Source organism: Argiope bruennichi, chromosome 7 (assembly GCF_947563725.1).
Source record: "Argiope bruennichi chromosome 7, qqArgBrue1.1, whole genome shotgun sequence".
Taxonomy (NCBI): Eukaryota; Metazoa; Arthropoda; class Arachnida; order Araneae; family Araneidae; genus Argiope; species Argiope bruennichi.
Window position 1 is genome coordinate 45388591 of NC_079157.1, and position 21765 is coordinate 45410355.

General features: G+C 29.1%; 1 protein-coding gene across 1 annotated transcript in view; it reads left to right on the forward strand.

Annotated features, from left to right (window-relative positions):
* Positions 1–102: 102 nt before the first annotated feature.
* LOC129975630 (uncharacterized) overlaps positions 103–21765 on the forward strand; it is a 73669-nt gene continuing 52006 nt past the window's right edge. The window contains exon 1 of the mRNA XM_056088714.1: positions 103–455. Within this exon, the coding sequence (XP_055944689.1) occupies positions 351–455 (105 nt within the window). The 5' untranslated portion in view covers positions 103–350. The remainder of the gene's footprint in view (positions 456–21765) is intronic.

The window sequence follows — 21765 nt, forward strand, 5'->3', positions numbered from 1 at the left end:
GTGCTAATGTGCTTTTAAAAATCAACAATGGAAATCTTTAGCCTTCTGTATTGTAAATTTCGTTGGCAACAGTCAAACTTTTGGTAATTATGTTTTGTAAATTTTAGGGCGAAAAGTGAAAACGTCGGAATTTATAGTAAAGGCAATTATTTAAAGGCGGATGCGAAAAGGCCGAGAAATCAAACGGTTTTATATTATTCTTTTGATATAATCATACAAAACATTTTATTCTTCTCCATGTTCAATATGATTTGTGGGAGAAAGATACAAGTAAAGAAAAAATTGCATTAATTTATAAGAGCAATCTTTACTTCTCAAATTTCTTTCGAATCAAATTTTGGATATTTACGATGAAACCGTCTTTAAGAACAGTTCTTAGGAACTTTCTGAATCATTTCGAAGATTATGAAGCGAGAAAAAAATTGTGTGACGATCAGTACGAACATGAATTTCAGGTAAATAGTTTTAAAAAATGTATAACTTACTTTAATTGAATTAGTTATTGTAATGTGTATTATTAATCTATTGAAAGTTGCATCAAGAAACATTTTATGTACAGCAAAGAAATTTCTTATTGATGTTGAAAATATTGATATTATCTTATCATTTAAGTAAATTTTTTAAAAATGTGGTTTGAATTTTTAAGAATTGTTTTTAAAAACATATTTGTTGATGCATCTATAAAAATGTGTACATTTTCTTAATTTATTCTGGTAGCAATAGATGCATTTTCGTTTAATCATAAAACCTGTTTTGATATTAATCTTAAGATTTGTAGAAAACGCAATTTTTTTTTTCCTTTTTTTCCCCCCTATAAAGCATATAGTAATCTTTTCTATTTATGGCTTATCAAATATCCAATATTTTAATAAAATAAAGTAAAATATCTGTAACAGAAATTTTTACAATTAGATTTTATGCTAAAATTATTTTTCTGATGTTAGTATTGTATATATTTTTAAATTAAATTACTTTTGAGATAATGAATGCTTACAATAGAGTATAGTAATGGAATTAATTAAATATTATTAAAAAAAATTCGTGTTAGTAATTTCCTAAATTAATTGTTAAAATTTTAATATTTCAACAATTGAGTATCAATGTATATTTTGAGAAAAGATTATGATTAGTAGATATTGAAAATTCTAAATGGAATTGGAATTTTTTTTTTAAATATTTTATTATATTTCTTTTTTATTTGGTTTAGTAAATTTTTGAATTTAATGTAAATGCTTTTGATATAACAAGTACTAAAATTTTAAAACAAAGATTTCTATATTTATGGTGATTCATGAATTCAAAGTCGAGCAGTAAATTAAAGATTTTCTTTTAAACTAAAATTTTTGCATTCAGTGCCTAGTGTTATATTTTCTTCATTATTTAATCAGAATTTGTCATTTTAATTTTAGTTTATTCAGACACATTTAATAAAATATGAACTTGAATGAATCTTTATTTTCTCTTTTGGAAAACAGTTTGCTATTAATTGAATGATAGGTTTGTAAAAAGAAAAGTAAAAAAGGCAAATACATAATTAGAGAAATATGCAATTAATAAGATATATTAATATTAAAGAAAATAATTTATAAGAGAAAAAAAAATGAGAAAAGCTTGAGGCAGTAATTAGTAACAATTCATATTTAGTTGAGAATTAAGGATGAACAGCTTTTTTTTTTGTCCATATAATTTTACATGAGTTTTTATGAAATTCTGATACAGAGACTTAAGCTTAAAGCCCCTTATAACTTCAATTAAAGTATCAAGAATTGATAGTATGTTTCGTTAAATATATAAGACCCTTATAAACCATAAAAAAAAATCTTCGATTTCATAAAATTTATAGTTCTAGTAGAAAATTTTCATATTGCTGATTTATCAGATTTATAAACAGCATGAGAAATTTTTTTCTCTGCTTTTTAAAGAACTTTGATGCATCATTGCTATTTATTTATTATTTTTCTGCATACAGATAATTTTTAATATTGGAATTTGGTTTCAGTCTTTAAAATCCTGGTCTAATCATTCATTGTACAATAGTAATATACTTTTTCTTCTTTTGTTTCTGTAAATGTAGAATTTTTATAAAATCCTTTTGTGAATATTGAATTTTAAGCTTTTAGTTGCAACAATTTTTGCTATTAACGATATTATTTCAATATGTTTTACATCCAACACATTAAAAATATTTGATTTGAAAAAATAAAATGAAGAGAGGAGGTTTTTTCTAAAATGACTTTTTGAAATAACTATATATTTATAATTTCTGACAGATTTGCAGCACAAAGCTAAAATTCTTTTTATGGAAATGGCAATTCTTTAAAAGATATATGCAACTTCTCATAGATGGTTTGGATTTACTTATTATAGAAAGTTTCACAATTACTACCTACATCTTATTTGCCAATATAATATAGCTAATCTTGTTCTTTTCGAATCTAAAATACAATTTTTATCATTAAACTATTGAAGGAATATATCAAATCTTTTTGACGAGCTCTCAGTTCGTAGCAATTCATGGAAGATGTTTATATTCTTTGGATAAAATACAATACCTTTTTCATTATCAGTTCTAATATTTTCCATGTGCCTACTTTAAATTTATATACTATTATTGATTAAAAATAGTCATCTAGTCAAAATGCAATATATCCTGATATATATAGTGGAGTGTAATGGAACTGGAAAATTTCACTATATTCCTGTTTATTTACTTACTTTTAATTAGAAAAAAATAACTAAATGATTCTAAGCTTCTCCCTTTAAAGCAGTACAATTATTCTTATCCTTACTATTGAAAATATGAATGGCATTTCAAATTAGATAAAGAATTAAGCTGGAAAGCAGTAGAAAGAAAAAAAAAGATTTAAAGCATTAAAGTGTAAATATTTAAATATATTTTGTATTTTGAGTTTGGAAACTTTTGATATTTTTTGTATTATAGTTTGATAAATGTTGGCAAATATGCATAGTGTCACATTGTGGACAAATGTGACTTGTAGGTTTCAGATGAGTCAGTTTTGATAAGAGATGAATGTGAATCAAAGTTTGTCATATTCAGCCATGTTTTGCTTCTTTAAAACTTTGCCAGCCATGTTTGGAAAGAAAAGAAATGTACTGAATTCAATTTAGGTGTATTATATCTTTATTATTTTCTTGAGACTTTATTTCATTCTTTTATCCCTCTCTTCAAATGCACTTTGCTTGATAGTTAGCTTCCATCAGAACTATCTTTATTTACTCATGTCATATTTTTGTGTTGAAATTATTTAATTATAATTTTATTTGAATTTAATATCAATTAAAAATTATAGTTTAATTTTTTAAATTATAGTATTACATATTATATTAATGATTGATCTAAAACAAAATGTAAAGTAATTCGGTACTTTGGGATTATCCCATCGACCTGTCAGTGCTCATGAAAGTGTGCCAATCCTCACGAAATGCACCAATCCTTTGGCGCCATCATAATGAAAAACAAATTTTGCGGTTATTGGCCCGAAGCTATCTTTTGGCGGTAATATCAGGTTTGGCAAAACTGGTCGACAGGATAATCCCAAAGTACCAGTAATTCCTGTAAAATATGCATGTTTCTTTGTTGACATTTATTATTTGATGATTTTACTATATATCTGAAAAAATTTTGTTCTGAATGTTAAAAAAAAAAAATGAGATTATTTCTTGCTTACCTTCTTTATCACTTGTTGCAATTTTGTTTCTTATTTTCTAACTTTATCACCAGATCAGAAAATTCTTGATTATTTTAGTTATGACTACATCTCTGCTTAGGAGTTCCTTTGAATTTTATGATAAATATAGCAGCATCACTGTGACACTTTCTTTTTTCAACCAATCAATTTTGAAATTTATATATATATGACTTAGTTTTCAAAACTCCTCTTTTATTGCAACATTGTGTAAACGTGTATTAAGACTTCTCAAATATTTTAAAACTTTATTCTCAGGCATTACATCCTCAATAATAATACTGTTGATTGTCTCCCATTCTCCTGTTTTCTTTTCTTTGATTTTATCATTAGTTGATTGGATTAAGAAAGGTAAAATTTAAACAATAGAATTTTTAGTTTAAAAACTTTTCAATGTTTCAATTTTCTTTGTTTTATTTATAGAAATATATTTTTATTAGATGTATTAATATTAGATAAACTATATAATAAAAAATATTAGGATTTGAACTATGATTATTAAAATTTCTGGCCAATTAATTATCTGTAGTTGCATATTTCTTTGCAAACATTTGTTATCATTTAATGTTTTCAATTAACTGAATTATCTAATTTTTTTCAATGTAATGAGTTATATATATTTTCATTTGGATATTAGTTTTACTCTGCCTTTCTTGTACATGTGTTTGTTTTTTTAATGTATTCCACCTATAAATAGAAACTTTGTAAAATAATTTAATTAAAATGTATTTTTTCGAAAAATTTTCTTGCACATTATATTTCTTCCTCTCTTTCTACAAGTTTTGGAAAATTTTTTAACTAAGGTGACTGTATCCCATTCATTACAGAGTAATGAAGTATTTTCCAAAATGCAATTTAATCTAGTTTATTTTTTAATGTGGCCTTTTTATTTGTTAATAAAAAAATGAAACAGTTTGAGGCATTTTATTTTAAACTTGGATAAAAATCCAAAATCTGAGACTATTTAAAAAAAAAAAAATTTTTTTTAGATTTTTATTAGCACATTTATTTTAGGTATTTTAATTTCATAATATTTGACATTGCGGTTAAATTTTTTGATGGAATACACTCATTCTTCCCTTACCAACAGAATGTGCTATTAGTCATGTACTACGAATACTTCAAGCAGATGGCATCTATAGAAATGTGTGGACAGTAAGTAAGCAATTGAAATATTTTCAACTTACTGAAGATTGGAATGTTCAGCTAAATAAACAATTGTGGGGAAATGGAGATCTGCTTTTATTTCTAATTGGATTAATTTTCTTTGTAGAGTACAATATATTGAAAAAAAGAGTTATGTCTTAGGATTACTTGAAAATACTGCTTCTATATTTTGACAAATTGAAACTAGTTATTTTAAAAGTTTGCTTTAACTATAAATGTATTCAGTGAAATTTACGTTTTCTTCTCAAGCAAAAAATTGTTGATTTTTGTTATTGTTTTTATTAGCTGATTGGTAATAATTTGAAGTAATGAATTCCAATTCCATGGTTATCATTCAATGAAGGATTTCACTTTAAGGCAGATTTTTAAATTATCAGTTAGTGATGAGCATCATTTGAACTCAATTTAATAGGTATATTATAAAAAAAGCTATCAAAATTCATTCTGATGATACATGAGAACTTGAATTTTGCTTCTGCCACTTTTGTCTCTTATTTCAATCTTAAATTATGAGAAATATTTTTTTGATGGAAAATTAACATATCAGTACCACTCTTCAATTGCAGTTTAGGTTTCTGCTGTTTTTTATGGTAATGTAGAGTAAAACCACAAAATTCTTGACAAAAAAAAAATCGAAGACCGCATAAAAGACAATAATATCTTAGAGAATCTCAATGTTAAATTTCCATTATTTTCTAAAATTGAGTTACCAAATTATACATACAATAAAAGTTAATTAGAAGAATTAATCAAAAACTAATTTTATGAAGTTAAATCTGAATAATTTTTAAAGAAAAGTTCGAAATTTATAAACTATTATGTCTGCAAGTAAAACTGTATGAAGTCCGAGATATATGTTTGGGAGCGGGACAAAGAGGCGAAAACGCGAAATATCCTTGATAATGAAAACAGTTCGTTTTTTTTTAATATTATTTATTTATTTATTGCCAAGGTTTCTTTATTCAGTTGCCTAAGTTTATTAAGATTCAATATGTAATATATTAAAATTGTTCAAAAATGATCAATTTTAACTGCATATTTAATAGTAATTATAATTAAATAACTTTCAGAGGTCTTCCCAATGTTCGGTTTCTTTTTCAACATTTACTTCCCCTTTATTTCAGTTAGATATGCTCTTAATACATTTAATCAAGCCACTGTCTTATTTCTGCATCCAAATTTGTAGTAATATCTGATGAGTAAGACAATTGAGCGCCGTTGCAATGACATCAGTTCGGTTCACTTGGATCGCTGGAAGTTGACAATGCGCCGCGTCATCTTCGAAATTTCTTCATTAGACGCTCTACTCTGGCAGTGCGTTCTTTTTAAGGGTCCCGAAGTGACGCAACGGCAAGCAGTGACTAAGGGCCGGCATAAAACTGGCTAGATGAGTTTTTGTGTTGCTGCTTTAAACGTCTGCTGAGAATAATCGATGACAAGGGTCAGATTTTTTAATGCATTTGCATTCCTTGTGCAACATGCAGGTGTGATCTCATGCTTAGCATTTCCCATTTTGATCTTTTTATTCTGACGACCGATATCGCTGCGATGTTTATTCGGTAAGACAGTTCTGCATGGATAGGAAGTCTGGCCCCCAACTAGAAAACACTTTCAACTTCATTGCAGCATTGTTTTGTAATATTCACTGCGAAGGAAGATATTGAAATTAAAGTTAATCGCATAAGCAGCTCCGTTTAATATGATCATTTCGGGTTTTAAAAATTTTGTTAATGTTAACCGATTGATAACAATGGCGGATTTGGATAAAATAACTATTTTAATCTCACCAGTGTAAAACAATAGAAAACGTAGATCTCTGGACTATCTGTAATATATTTCAAAAATAATTTTCAGAAATTCCTTAATTGTTGCTTATTGATAATTATCCCTTAACAGTCCACATATAAATTATTTATTCATGTTATTTTTTTAAATGGTGCTGGATGCTGGGTTTCCAATGATCCAATGCTTGACTCAATTCAGTATCCATTGGAGTTTCTTTAACACATTCGGCCTAGTCAAAATCTCAAAATTTATTGCTTGATCTAAAGAGCTCATAATTTTTCAAAATTTTACAACGATGAAGATAAAAAATTTCAATTACGCCACAGCTCTGCCATAACTCATTTTTTTTATAAACTTTCACACTTAAAAATTTCTATTTTGTATGTAGCACTCAAATCAATTATTTATTTTTATTATTATCATTTTGCTTTCGTAATTCAATCGCAAGAGAAAATTGGTTTATATCTGTACAAAGGATTTAAAACCAGACCTGGTAGCACTGACTGTCCCTTTAAACCAGTCGTGACAAAAGAAAGTGAACTATATCCCCTGAGTAAAATGACTCCCATATATTTCCTTACAAATGAAGCAAGAAATTCTATGAAGTTCCATCGTTAACACTGGCTGAAAAATGAAGAGTCGATCTATATTCTACTTCAACTATTATAATATTAAGCGATGTAACATTAAATGAATATGTTGGTTTGAGGCCATCGGATTTTGATAATATTAGGATAATGATAATATTAAACGCTGACACGTTAAGTGGCATCCGTTGTATTTTCATTTAGTATAATTTTTTTTAAGTTAACACATATTTTAATTATCGATCTTATCGAGATTGATTTTGGAATCCAAGCCAGAATCGTTAGGACTCATCCCGATTGTTCTAATACAGCCTTTGAAGCCCTGTAATTTAAAACAGATTTTTTTTTTTTTTTTTTTTTTTTTTTTTTTTTTTACTGCATTAATAACTGTATCAGCACACGAAGTTGTTTTTGATTAGGAAAAATTGGCAAATTTTAATACCTTTTATTATTGAGATTGATATTGCTGGCTGATAAAACTGTTACGTGACAGAATGATCTGCAAAATTGCAGCTGAGTGAAAATTCGCACACTGCATTTCTGTATCATTTTTCATTATTTATATAGTAGAAATAATGTTGAAAATTTTTTGGAAGATCTTTCATGAAAATTACAAAGAGAAAAAAAAAAGCATTGTAATCGACAAAAAAAAAAAAAAAAAAATCAGCTTTAAGATTTTGATAACGAGTCTATTAGATCTGCCGTAGACCCACAAATTAATTTTTGTAATTATAACTGTCTCTGAATACGTTGGCTAAAATATAAAAACAAACTGGAGAGATGAAATTCGATGGACGGTCTTTAGATTTAATTGTAGATTTTTAACGAAATTTGTGTGAAATCAATCTGTAGTCTGTTCGCCCGTCTGTATGCACGTAAGAAGAGTAACTCAAAAAATATAACGAGCTAGATAGATGAGAATGCGCACTTGGCTTCATAATTAGGATTATATATCTGTATAAAAATTTTGACCATATTCGTCTGCGAGTTGATTGTCTGCTTATGCGTGCGTGTGCGTGCGTGTGGAAACAACAGTTAAAAAAATGCAATGAATTTGATTAATGAAATTGGGGAATTAAAATTATAGATCTATATCAAAATATGGGCCCAGTTATTTAACGAGAGAAAGTCAAAAATCCAGGCTTGATTCTCTTTGTATTTTTCTGTCAAGTTATAAACTGAATTATTGTGTAGAAAAATTCGACAGGAGTTCGCTTTTGCCTTTTGTTTTTTGAAAATTTTTGTATTTCGTAATTTATGTTCTAATTTTGAGTCTATGGTAAAGACTAACATTTATTTATTACTTGACGTCCTTGGCCAGCAATTCACTTACCAGGATTAATAGTTGCTAAAAGTTTCTATTAAATGTTATATATAACTTGATTTTAATGGCATCTTCAGCAAAATATGATTAAACTAAATTTTGATAAACATATGTTGTTGTTGATCTTATGGCACTTGTCATGGACAAGCCCACTGACAAAGTCAGCGATTGTAAGGCGAATTTTAGCTTCTCTTGTTTCAGTAGCGCCACCTAGGACCAAGAGTACGTCTTAACTACTCATTCGTCACAGCCCTTTCCACTAGGTGGACTTCATTCATTCATTTCATTCACAGATCGTAATTTAGACCTGAATCAGAGAACGATCACCTCTGATCTAGACACCCAATGATATTGTCTCGACTTGAAGGACTTTGTGGCTACGACAGATTCTTACATGCACCAGCCACCATATACACGGAGAGTCTTCTGCCGTTGGGGTTGGGTTCGAACTCACAACTCAAGGGATGCGAATACAATGCCTTATGAACCAAACTATCCGGGCGATAAATATATAAGTCATATATCTTGAGAAATCTTGTTGTGCATTTCCCTAGTTTTACGTACCCAATTATATTAGAGGAACTAACAACAGTATTTAAGAACGGATTTGTTTTTCATGAAGTTTCACCATTTGCTTGGATCTGAAATTAAATCTTAATTGTAAATACGCGTGCAATCAAAAATAGTATTAAAAGCTTTTCTTATATTGATGCCTACACAACAGGGGAAAATAAGCCGAATCTTCTTATGCATTATCATGAATTCTGGAGGGAGGGGAAAAAAAGAATGAAATATTAATAACAGCAATGAAAACTATTTGAGTTTCACTTCAGCAATGTAATGTGTTGTAAAATATACTTAAAATAGTTTTTAAAAATAAATTAAATATAGAAAAAAGTTTATGTAATTAAAAAGATAACTTTTTAATATATAAAATACCATTTTATGCTGTAATATTTTCGAATGTTATCGCGGAAGAATAAAATTATGTATATTTTTAAGATAGTTCTAAGTCAAACGGCTTAACTTCATAGAGAGTCAAACACAGACACACATTCCTTTAGTATTAGTTGGTATTGATATTCCCTTTAGAAGATTGGGAGGGGGGAGGGCTTGCTTTGTATATTATACCTACTAATTCGGTTCGATTTGTGTTAAAACACGAAGTTTTACTCAAAATGAATTTTGCTTTTCTGTAGACTATAAAACGTAGAAAGATAGTAACATTCTTTAAATCATTATGAGCAAATTATATAATCGAACTTAAATCGGCGGAAAGCAAAATAGAACTGTTTCTAAAAGAAACAGAAATAAGAACTTGATATGTTTTATTATTTCGACAAATAAAACCGGCGTGAGTGTTCTCTCCGAAACTTTCTCGCATTATTTCCAATAAAGGTCTTATACCCTGTTCTCTACGTAAAATTGTAGACTTTGGGTAAGGCCGCGAATTTCTCGCATGGCATTGGTGAACGATAATTACGAAATTTTAGTCTTTGGCGTGAACTTGCATTTTTTACTGCAGCGATCCCGATAATATGTATTTAGCCGGCCGTTTGACATCGAAATCTAACACAAAAATGCAGTCGCAAGATACCATACCCTCTTTCATTGATATTAATTATTGTGTTTTCTTGCCTGCGAAAGTACAGATGGTCAATCGTGTAATGGATTTGCTTCAAAATTTGGTATTTTATCTGTATTTTAGATGTTAAACTTGTATATCAAATTTTGTGTATCGTGTTTGCGTTTTGTAACTATCAGGTTTACTTGTACTCGGAACAGCCAGACAGACAGATTTCATGTAAATGGATTTCATTCGAATTATGATCGAAGTCTGCAAATTTGGTCTTATTTCCTTGTCAAATTTCAGCCGCCCTGGCACGAAGTGTTTTTAAATTGTCGCACTTATAGATAGACTGACTGACATACAAACTGAAACGCAGGGATTCGTCGAAATCTAAATTCATTTCTTCTGTACTTCATATATGAGAAAGTAAAAAGTGCCTGAAACATCCAAACTTAAAATTCTTTTGTAGAAACTTAAAGATTTAGCAACTTCTATGTTCTAATATTTCATTTATTTTCTCCAAAGATATATTAACTAACTGTTTTTGCAGTCTGATTCATTTTAACCCTTTCTAGGACCGTGGGAATTATGCTTCCCATCAAATTTATCAATCTTTGTATGAAATTATGTAGGTTGGCATAAGTTCTGACAAATTTTTTTAGTAAGTCAGAAACTTAGATGCTTCAGTTCTTTATCTCACACAAAATGATGTGTCTTGATTTGTTACTTAATTATTAATTAACCAAATTAAATTTATCTAATAAGCTAAATAAATCCCTTTTCTTATTCTAATTTCAAGCCTAAAAATTTTTTAACATAATATGACTAGAAAAAAATGTCCCTTTAAAGGGTTAAAACGAATTGCTTTAGCTGTTCCAGAAATCGATGTTCTGAAGGAATTCGACCTCACACAGAGGTTGAAAGGTGTGTCAAGGATAGCATAAATTTAAGTTAGTAAGCTTGCATTTACTTTTTCCTTAACGTTCGGAAGAATGTATGTCTTGAGTAAATATGCATTTGAAGTCTGTCGTCGCTTGCTGAAAGTTAAACAAACCTAAAGAATTGGAAATATTTGACTTCCTTTATAGTTGAAGAATTGTTAAAAGAAAGTTTGGAGTCGTTCTTGATGAAATTTTATTTATTAGAAAAATATATTCATCTCTGAAATAAAATTTGTGTTTCAACAATTACCTTAATGTTTTTTAAACTAGAAAAGAGTCCCCCCATCCCCCACCCTTTAAGATGTTAATAATATTTAAAAATAATACAAAACTGAATCTTAACATTGTGAGTAACAAAATTTTAAATATCTATAACATTTTTCCTTCAATGAAAATGGCAACACTTGGAGATAAAACGATCTTTTCTATGCATGGTATTAATCTCCTATGATTCGCTAAAGTGGAGTGTATCTCTTCTTTTTTATTTCACATTTATAATCTGCACATGTTTAAAGATGTTATAGTTTCTAATTAAATACGCACTATCAGACTACTTTTAATTTATAAATGCATTGGCTGTACGGAAATTCATTTTTTCTCTTACTTTTTTTTTTCTTTACGCCAAAATAAATGTCGATTTTCTTTCCATATATCAGTGCTACACCTTGTACTGAGCATTAACCCTTGCATGGAAATTTAATTTTTAGGGAATTAAAAGTAGCTGTATAATTAACCCTTTCAAGACCAATGGGACATTTAAGAGCATTTAAACCAATGAGAATTTTATCAAATCGGTCTCGGAAGGGTTAATTGTGGTGAAATCTCATTCAAACTTCCTTTATGCTTCATAGTATTTTATTTATATTTCCACAATATATTAACAATGTTAGAATTTCATTTTTATTTATTCAAAAAATTTTGAAAAATCAATATTTGTGTTAAAAATATTTTGTTGATCAACAATTCATGATATTTTATTAACTTAAGTATATTACAGAATATTCTGTAAAATCAACAATTCTTTAAAACATCATTGGCAAAGCCTTGATTTCCATGCTAACGACATGGAAATATGACATTAAAATTTAACGTCAATAATTTCGTATAGTACTCTTATATTGTCCAGCCTTTTTTTTTTTTTTTTTTTTTTTTTAATGAAAAGGCGGGATTACCTTACAAAAACGTCTTGGAGTGTTGAATAGAAGCTATAAACACTTATTTCATGAAAATCTCGCTTCAAAATGTGTATCAAATTTATCAAAATGGCAATTACCAAGAAAGTAAATTTCGATCCATTCTATTCCTTACCACATGGCGTGAAAATAGAACAGAGAATGTAAAACCACACTCCTTATTATTCAACCCACCTCTACAGAATAAATTTGAACTTTATAATCACCCTTGCTATCCCTCTTATAACCAAGAAAATGACATTGAACATATCTTTGTGTTCTGATAGAAGCAGTCAACTTGTAGAACAATCCTTTGGATCATGTTCACTTTAATCACGGCGAAATTTCATCGCTTAAAGTTTTGTTCCTAAAACTTTTTCATAAGGGGCATCGACAAAATTTTCTTCAATTGCTAAGTTGTTTAACATCGATTAGCTGTAACTCTTTAGCATGATAACCCTTGATGTTAAAGTTCCCAATTTATCCATTCCAGTAATAACTGCCAGTAGCCAGTTCTACACATTTCTTTAATAAAGACACTGCCTAAAATTTCATTTTTAAAAAAGGCATTTTTTTTTTCGTAACATTTTTGCACTTTTCGTAATTATAGTTCTATATTCAATGTAATTAAACACAAACAATGTTAGAACAGTTTATAATATCCCACGAAACGTCAACGCAAATAGCTGTTACGCATAGCAAAATGTATAAATAAGTGCAAAGTGCCGTTTTTATATCTTTTTTGAAGTTTTGTGGTAGCAGCCTATCGCTTATTATAGGAAGAGAACGATCTCTTACAAAGATTCTGTTATTTCTCACACCAAAATTGTTTTCATTGGTTTTTATACTAGCAAAGAAGCGTTTTTAAATTTATTATTTCATTTTCCTTTGATTCTTAATGTAAATTAGTTATTGTAATGCTGGCGTCCTGACATAAAGGTAGCGCATCTGCCCCGTGATTTGGGCGTCCTGGGTTCGAGTCCCGGTTTGGACATGGTTGTTCTTGTATGTTCTATCTGTGAGGTGTGTGAATGTGCGCCCTGCTAAAGGGGGTTGTGCAAGCGATTGTGACGCATGAAGTAGCTAAGTCGTACTCTTGGCCCTAGTTGGCCTAGTTGGCCTACTGAATAAACAAGAGACGCTTACTCGGCTTAAATCGCTGACAGATAACTAACTGTCAGCGGGCTTGTAAAGTGCCAAAAGTTACAACATAACAGTTACTGTAATAAAGATTTTTTTTTTCTATGGCAAATTTTTCTTTATGTGCCTTTTAGATCGTCATTCCAATATTAACTTAGAATAGGATAATTAAGCAAAATATGAATTCTGTTTACTTGTTATTATCGAAACACCAAAAATTTGGCATCTAAGCAATGAGAAGTACGGTTTATACAAAAACCGACTTTTTGAAAAACCGGTTTTAGCCGGTTTTCGAATAGAATAGGAGAAAATATTTTATTTTTAATTTATATAAAATAACAAAAAAAAAAAAAAAAAAAAAAAAAACGAAATCAATGTCAAAGTCAAAATATCAAAAATAAATAAATAAGAATTACATATACATATTACTTACACAAAATAACAAAAACTCAAACAAAAATTTGAAATGATATTTATATTATTTTCATCAATTTTAATTTCTCCTACTAAAATAGGATTTTAAAAAACATAAAATATCCACTGAACGGTGGCTAAGTCTTGTTCTTATTTTGGACACAATATTGCCTGAAATTGAAAATATTCGTTCACTAGCTACTGAGCTTGGTTTTATAGTTTTCATGGTATCAAATAACAAATCTAAGTTTTTTGTTCGTTTATTCGTTGATTCAAATAATGAAAATTCAGCTTTGTTTCTTTGGATTTTTAAGTTTTTCTTCAGGATCTTCAAGAAACTTTTGAATTGATTTTTCCATGGCTTCTTTTAAAAAAACATTACTCTGAGGAGTAGTTTCTTCGATTTGCTCTTCATCAGAATTGGTTTCCACATAAGAATTCGGAAATATCTAGACAGTATCTTTCCAGATAACTCAATAATTTCGGTTTTTGAAGCTAAAGAAAGTACAATAGATTTCTTCGCTGAACTAGAAATGTGCAAATACAGCAAAAGAGTTGCTAATTCTACTTCTTTCTTGAATTCGTTCTTCTAAAGCGTATGATAATTTCAAACTTATTTCAGTATTTAAATTTTTAGTTCATTTAACATAAGTTCAGATATACCTTTTCTTGTTAATAAATTGGTATCTCGTTGCCCAAGCCTTTCAACTGCTAGACGAATCGGTCCCAACCGATAAAATTCAAAATATCTTTTTTTTTTTTTTTTTTTTTTTTGAGAAATATCCAGGCGTTTAGGAAAACCGGTTTTTTTAAAACCTTGTTTGAAAAATCGTCAAACCCTAATGAGAAAGTTATTTTTATAAAAGCTAAAAAGCACCTCATTTTTTCAGGGAACGAGTTTGCTAACGCTCTCTTTTTCAGGTTAGTGCAAACATTAGATTGCCGAAAGTCCATACAAATTGGCTTTATCGGAAGTATTCTTTCTTTATAGGAACTCGAATCCAACCATTTGGGACTGCTTGTTTTATTTCTTTTCCCATCCAAAAAGTACTACAAGCGCTTTACAAGGGCTTCCAAAAATATTCTTTTTTTTTTTTTTTTTTTTTTTTTTTTTTGAAAGTATAGAAAAAAAATCCAGTAGATGAAAAATGAATTTGAAAGGTTCAGAGTTTTTTCATATAACCCCTAATGGATTGTAAATAAAATGCAACACAGTTTGTATTAAAATATTAATTATTTTTTAATGCGAGTATAAGCAGGTACGAAGAAAATGTGCCATATGGAACTCCAGTATTTCTACAAATAAATTTATAAAGGAAATTATGGTCTGCTTTTTCCCCTCTCTTACTTATGCATTTTGCTAATGTTTAAAATATCGCTTGGCTTTTACATTTGCCTACTAATTTCGCAGAATTATTATAATTGTTATCTGAAAATGGTTCCGGAGGAGGGGGGAAAAAATCGAACGATCGAAAATTGATTATTTTTCAATGTATAAATGATAAATCAGCTCGAAATGTAACTAAATTAGGAAAGTTATCCCTTTGAAGATTTACAGTGTGATAAACTGTATTAAATGAGTGGGGGAGGATTGAGAAAGAGATAAGAAGTCCGACATAACTAAGTCGATGATTCATCATTGGAAAATTTATAAATAATTTCCATTTCAGTGCCTTAAAAGTTTCTTAAATCTTTAAAAATTAAACGATTTTAACCCTTCTATGCATGATTTTCTAAATTTTCCCTCCGTGTTTTTAACATGGGAAGTTCATATATATCAAATACACATACACACATACAAAAAAAAAAAAAAAAATCAAAATTGAATTTTTAAAAAGTTATCTATTAAAAAAAATGATAGATAAATTTTATTCTAAAAATTCTTTTCATTAGTGACATAGTAATAAATTGTATCTATCAAATTTGATGCTATATGCAGTGAGAGTTTAATTTTTATCTAATATTTACGATAAATGCTGATATCAACTGCCCATTCTATTTGAAAACGGGGGATTTGATTTTCCTTGATAATGTCAGTTATATATTAACTTGTATTTTATTTGTATGATACCATGCTTGCAGTTTAGAGCAAATTTAGCCAACTGTACCTAAATAAACGAACTCTTGTTCGATGAATATTTAGTAATAAAGAGAAAGGGAGAAAGAGAACTTTATGATTAGTAGGCACAGTGAAGGAATTCTTGTGTGGAGGAATTTGTCGTCAACATCGTGATTGGGTGATTTGGTATTGATTGTTTGGATAATGACACGTTCTATTTTATTTCAATATTTAAATCTTATCAATTCAAAATTTCGGTATCAAGAACAAATTTGTTTCTTATAATAAAGATTTCATCGTTCACACGGTCTTCTGTGGCCACGATCATGGTTTATAATTGATTGGAGGTTGTGAAAATAGTTCTAATTCAGGGAATTTAATTCCGTTTGAACATTTTTTGGGGAAAATTGGCTATTAAGAGTACGAAATTTAACCAGCGGGAGTGATTCTCCCTAAAACTTTTCTATATACTCTCTTTTAAATTTGCTACACCTGTGGCGAATTGAGATGATCGAGGATAGAACCTGGGACTTAGTGGTTCGCAGTCCACTAACATGACCACGATGCAAAAGCAATTGCTCGTGTAGCGGAGCTGTTAACTGGCTTATAAGCTTTCACTACAGACTCTCCCTCAGGTGAGTCGGAGGTGAGACGAACGATATGGCTGTTGAGTGGTGATGTATTAGCTGTTGATTCTAATGCGCCTGTACCCATTTGAGTAGCGCCAAGCGTTATGGCGAGCGTGTGTGTTTACTGATGATGTTGCTGCGTCAAGTGAGTCTGACGACTTTGGTTTGCTGTGGGTAGATGGCGCCACAACAGCTGTGCGAGGGTTGAAGGTTCATCGTCCGAGGTCACCAATGTGGCGGATTGTAATGCGCGAGGATAGAACCTGGGACCTTGTGGTTCGCAGCCCAGTAACATGACCACGATACAAAAGCAATTGCTCGGGTAGCGTCTGCTGTTAACTAACTTATAAGCTTTCGCTACACTCCTTACATGACATTGACATACAATAGTTACGAAACATTACCTTTTGGCGTGAATTTAGCATTTTTACCCAATCTCTCGCGTCTCCTTGGCGATTAATTCGGAAATGAATTCCCGTCATGCGTTAATAGTATCCAAAAATCGAATTTGTTTTTCAGACACGTTTACCTCAACAGACTGAAACAAAAATTTGGTACAAACTACACTTGTAGTCACAAAATCTTGATATATTTAAGTCATTGCGTTTTTTTTTTTTTTTTTTAATTATCCCATTTACATGTTTTTAAAAGTACAGATCAACAGACGGTCAACCCCTTGTGGGTTTTGACTGAGTTTTTGGCAGGTGTCTATACTATAGATGATAAATCTGTATACCGAATTTTATCTATCTTGCTCTCTTCGTTCTGTAGTTATCGTGGTAACTTATATTCGGACAGACGGACTTCTTATGAACGGTTTGTATATATAGACGTACAACAATCTACAAAATTAGTATAAAGACCGCGTACAAAATTTCATCCGTCTAGATCAAAGTGTTTTTTAGTTATCTTTGTCACAGACGGGCATTTACCAAAAATGTATTTTTTGAACTCAATGTAGTATAAAACGTGGAATCGTCAAAATCTGGAGTTCAGAATTTTTTGACGATTACTCTACTTCCTCTATAATAATACACGAGAAAGTAAAAATAAAATGTTAGCTAAAAGCACTAATGACCGAAGAAAGACTGTTGTTGGGAAAATTAATGTCAATAGCGGATTTGAACATTTTGCGATCCTTTCTTTCAATAACTTATCAATTTGATTTCACGTTTTAGTACATTTTTAATTCAATCAACATGTCAGGGATTTCCTTGAATTAAATCTTAAAAATTTTTAATAACAGCATGAAAAAGTATATATTTATTAATATTTTAAATTTGTAAGTTCTTGGAAAAATGATGAGATTCTTGAAAAATTAACCGTGATTATTAGCTAATGATTTCTTTATTTATAAATAAGAGCATTTAATTACTATAATGAAATGTGAGGAAGTAGTTAGTTTCAAATCAATATAATATTGTTAACCGAATTAAAATAAATATTAGAAATAATTATTAGGTTTAAAGCCAAAGAATCAGAAAGAAAAAAAGATATAATGAATCCGACCTGAAGACTTTCTCAAGGGTCATTCTCAGGCATTGATTTTTTCTGTGAGGAGTCTGACTTTCGTCCAAACAAATTGACTCCTCGTGACCCGAAAATCCCAGTAAATTGAGATTTTGGAGATAAAATTAGTATCACAAAATTAAAATAACAAGCAAAAATATTTCCAAAATTTTTTAAATCCAGATAAGATCACAGAAAAAACCAAACAATATAAGACCATAAAACATAGAACCAAAGTCATTAAAATATGAAGCAAATGTCTGGAAGCTGATCGCTTTGAAGTGAAAAGTAAACGAAGAAATATAATAGAACAGAAATATAATAGAACATCTTGAGTCATATTCATAGTTTTGCTAAGGTTTTGTTTCCTTATTTCTTTTATTAAATGGCACACATCCGAATGAAAGATGAGAATATTGAAGTTACGTAATATTTCCCGAGTGGCGTCTTATTTCATTGTTAGCAGTTTCGCCCTCTGTTGCTAGGTTTATTTTCTGCAATTTGATTGCAGAAAACTTTGATTTATTTTTAGTTTAAATTTCTCGATTAGAATACATTTTTGTCCTCTTTTGGTTCAAGTCTTTCCTTGCTTTCAATACCAGCTTTTTTTTTTTTTTTGTACTGTTTATCTGGCAAGAAATTATAATAAAAATAACCTAGTAATAAAATAAAGGTATTCAGATGGTCTTGTTGATAATTTACTTGTAGCTGAATATCATTTCAAAGAGATGAAAAGCAAGCAGCTCCAGTCCATTTCACATCCTCGTGTTTTAACCTCTTGATTACGAGTTGCTTCGACCGTGGCGTGATAAATGCCAACGAAGTAAAATCCCTTAATATTCTAGTTTAAAATAAATTGCGAAGAAATCAAAATAATAAAAGAAGTAGTATTCATTTTCCATGTTTATTTTTGTTCGTGACAATAGTTTGGGACAATTTTTGTTCGTATTGATGAATCCAGACGATAAAAATCGAAATAAATAACTGAAAATGGAAACATGCATAAAAGAGAGAAAAATCGGATATATTATTCGTATCCCTGAATTTCAGACGATAAAAATCGAAACAAATAAATGAAAATAAAATAGATAGACTTTATTGCAAGCAATGCTATTAGGATTTAATCTGTGTAACGATAATTTTCATTATTTTTGAAATATTATTTTAATATTAGTGAAAATTTGAAATGCTGAGGTAATAATAGTCTGGCGGAAAAAAAAAAAAAAAGCGTACGTCTTTCTCTCGTTTAACAATCTTTGAATTTAACAGGAAAATTAATTAAAAATTAATAAAATATTTCAACCGTTTTTCCATAAATTTAGAAGAAATGATTAATTAATTATTCAATAAATAATTAATTTTGAATTAATTAATCAATTAATTCAAAAAATTTGAAAAAGATAACGAAATTAGATTGGATACAAAAAAAATTAGTTTTAATTCTTAAATTTTATTAAGAAAACTGTCTATATTTTGAAAAAAAAAACAATTCAAAGTTTAATAAATTAAGTAGATACTTGAAACATAATTAATAGAAGCAAATAGAATAATAATTGCTCTCTCTGTCCGAATTTTCATCGGTCTTATTATTCAGGGCCGATATTATGAATAAATACATATGACAATTCACTCAAAATAAGAAATAAAAATTTTCTACGTTAAATTTAAAATTTATGCTTCAAGCTTATCATTAGAATTACCTCTGCGTTGATTTCTAGGCTGTCAGTACGAGAGATTCGTCTAAATACCGCACTTCCCTTTTTAAATACAGATGTTATTCCATTTCAGCATTAATTTGAAGATATATGCATTAAAAATGAAAATGATGAATTAACCGATAAGCCAACAGAAAGAAAAAAAATGGAGCATTAACTGAAAAACGGCATTGTTGCAATAACAATCTGAAAAAGGAAAGAAATGCAGACATGCAGTTGCTCGAAAATTAGATAAGTGAAAATTTGGTGTCTTTTATGACGTTTTTTGCTTTTTGTTTTATGGCTGTTTATAAGATAGTAGCTCGCGACCATAAATAGAATTGCGTCAAACGATATTGTAACATTTCGCATTTCCCTTTATTTTTTATTTTTCAAATCATTTTCGTTTTGCCCGAAAAGTTGTTTTAAAATTTACAGAATAATTATTTTTAGTCGATAAAAATTTTTTAATTGAATTTAATTACATTTTTATAGATTTTTACTTTTTCGCGTACGAAATATTCTAAGTATTGTAATCAACAAAAAAACTCGAACGTGAGATTTTGACGAATCTATACATTTCAGACTACCATGAGTCCGAAAAACACATTTTTTGAATTGCGTCTGTCCGTCTTTGAACACAATAATTCAAAAACGTTTTGACCTTGATAAAAGAAATTTGATATATGAATTCACCAACAAATTGTTATATTTTTGTCTTTATTTGAACGAAATCTATACAAGGGAAGTGCAAATCTGTATCAGATTTTCCACCAGTCCATTAAGAGGTTGACCGCTTATCAATCTGCGCTTTCTCATGAATATAAACGCGATAACTCAAAAACACAATGACAAATATTTATTTTTTGACTGGCTTATTTTTTGATTCATTGTTCTTCTCTCTCTCTTTTTTTTTTTTTTTGTCTTATGCTGCACTGCATTTGGGTTTTCTATAGGGCTAATTCCCATTTAAATAAATGAAATAAAAATAATTAACTTGACTGTTGATTTAAATAAGTTTCAAATTTATTCATTTCTTGTAAAAAAGGTTTTTTTTATTTTTAATAACCGATTTGTAACACTAAAATAAAATTCTTAATGCGAATTCTCTATTATTAATAGAGATTATTTTATTCTGTGACTTGTATTTTTGTATGTTTAATTTTTAATTTATTGTCTTTCATTTTGTGTATATCCTTATATTTTTTGTGTTATGCAACATTGCATTTGGATTTCTATAGTGCTCATTCTCAAATAAATAAATAAAATTAGAAAGATAAAAATAATTTGACTGTTGATACGTTTCCAGTTTGCTCAATCCTTGTAAAGAAAGTTTTCTTTTTTTAATAGCCGATTTATGTCACAAAAATAAAATTCTGATTGCGAACGTATTTTTCTTATGAAATAAGGGAGGAAAAAATGAAAAGAAAAGAAATTGGAAATGAAAAAAATATTCACTTTCTTAAACATTTATTAAAATTTTTTTTTGTCCTGATGTTTTTATTTTCTATCCAAACTTTTTAAGACAATTTTGATTTTTTTTTTAATATCATTTTTACCTTGTTGTTCTCAGATTTATTTATTACTTTGCATCTTTCTGGCGTCGTTTTATGCACCGAAAAATCGTCTGCCTTCATTCACTTCGAATAGCTGCTTATAGTCTGTTTTTGGATCTCGGTTGCTTGGCGCCCATCCAGGTTCTTGTGTACCATATATAGGTTGTTTGGTTTAGCCTCCGTTACTTCGAATTTTCTTTCAAAACTAAATCTGCATATCTGTGGTAAAAGTTGAATGATTTATTCATTTATTTTCCTCTCTCGATCGCAGGCGTTTCTTATTGTTTATATTGTAACATGAACTTATTTTCTTTTCGAAGAAAAGGTGCTTGCTTTCTATCATAATTAAAATTCAGTTCACTAACATTTATAGGAACTCGTATTTCGAAAGTTCAGTTTCATGAAAAATTGGAATATTTCCAAGTGTCCGATTGAATAATTTTCTCTAGTAAATGAATGTTACCATCGTTGGCAATAATGCGATTGTTTTTTCAATATCCTACTATTAGCT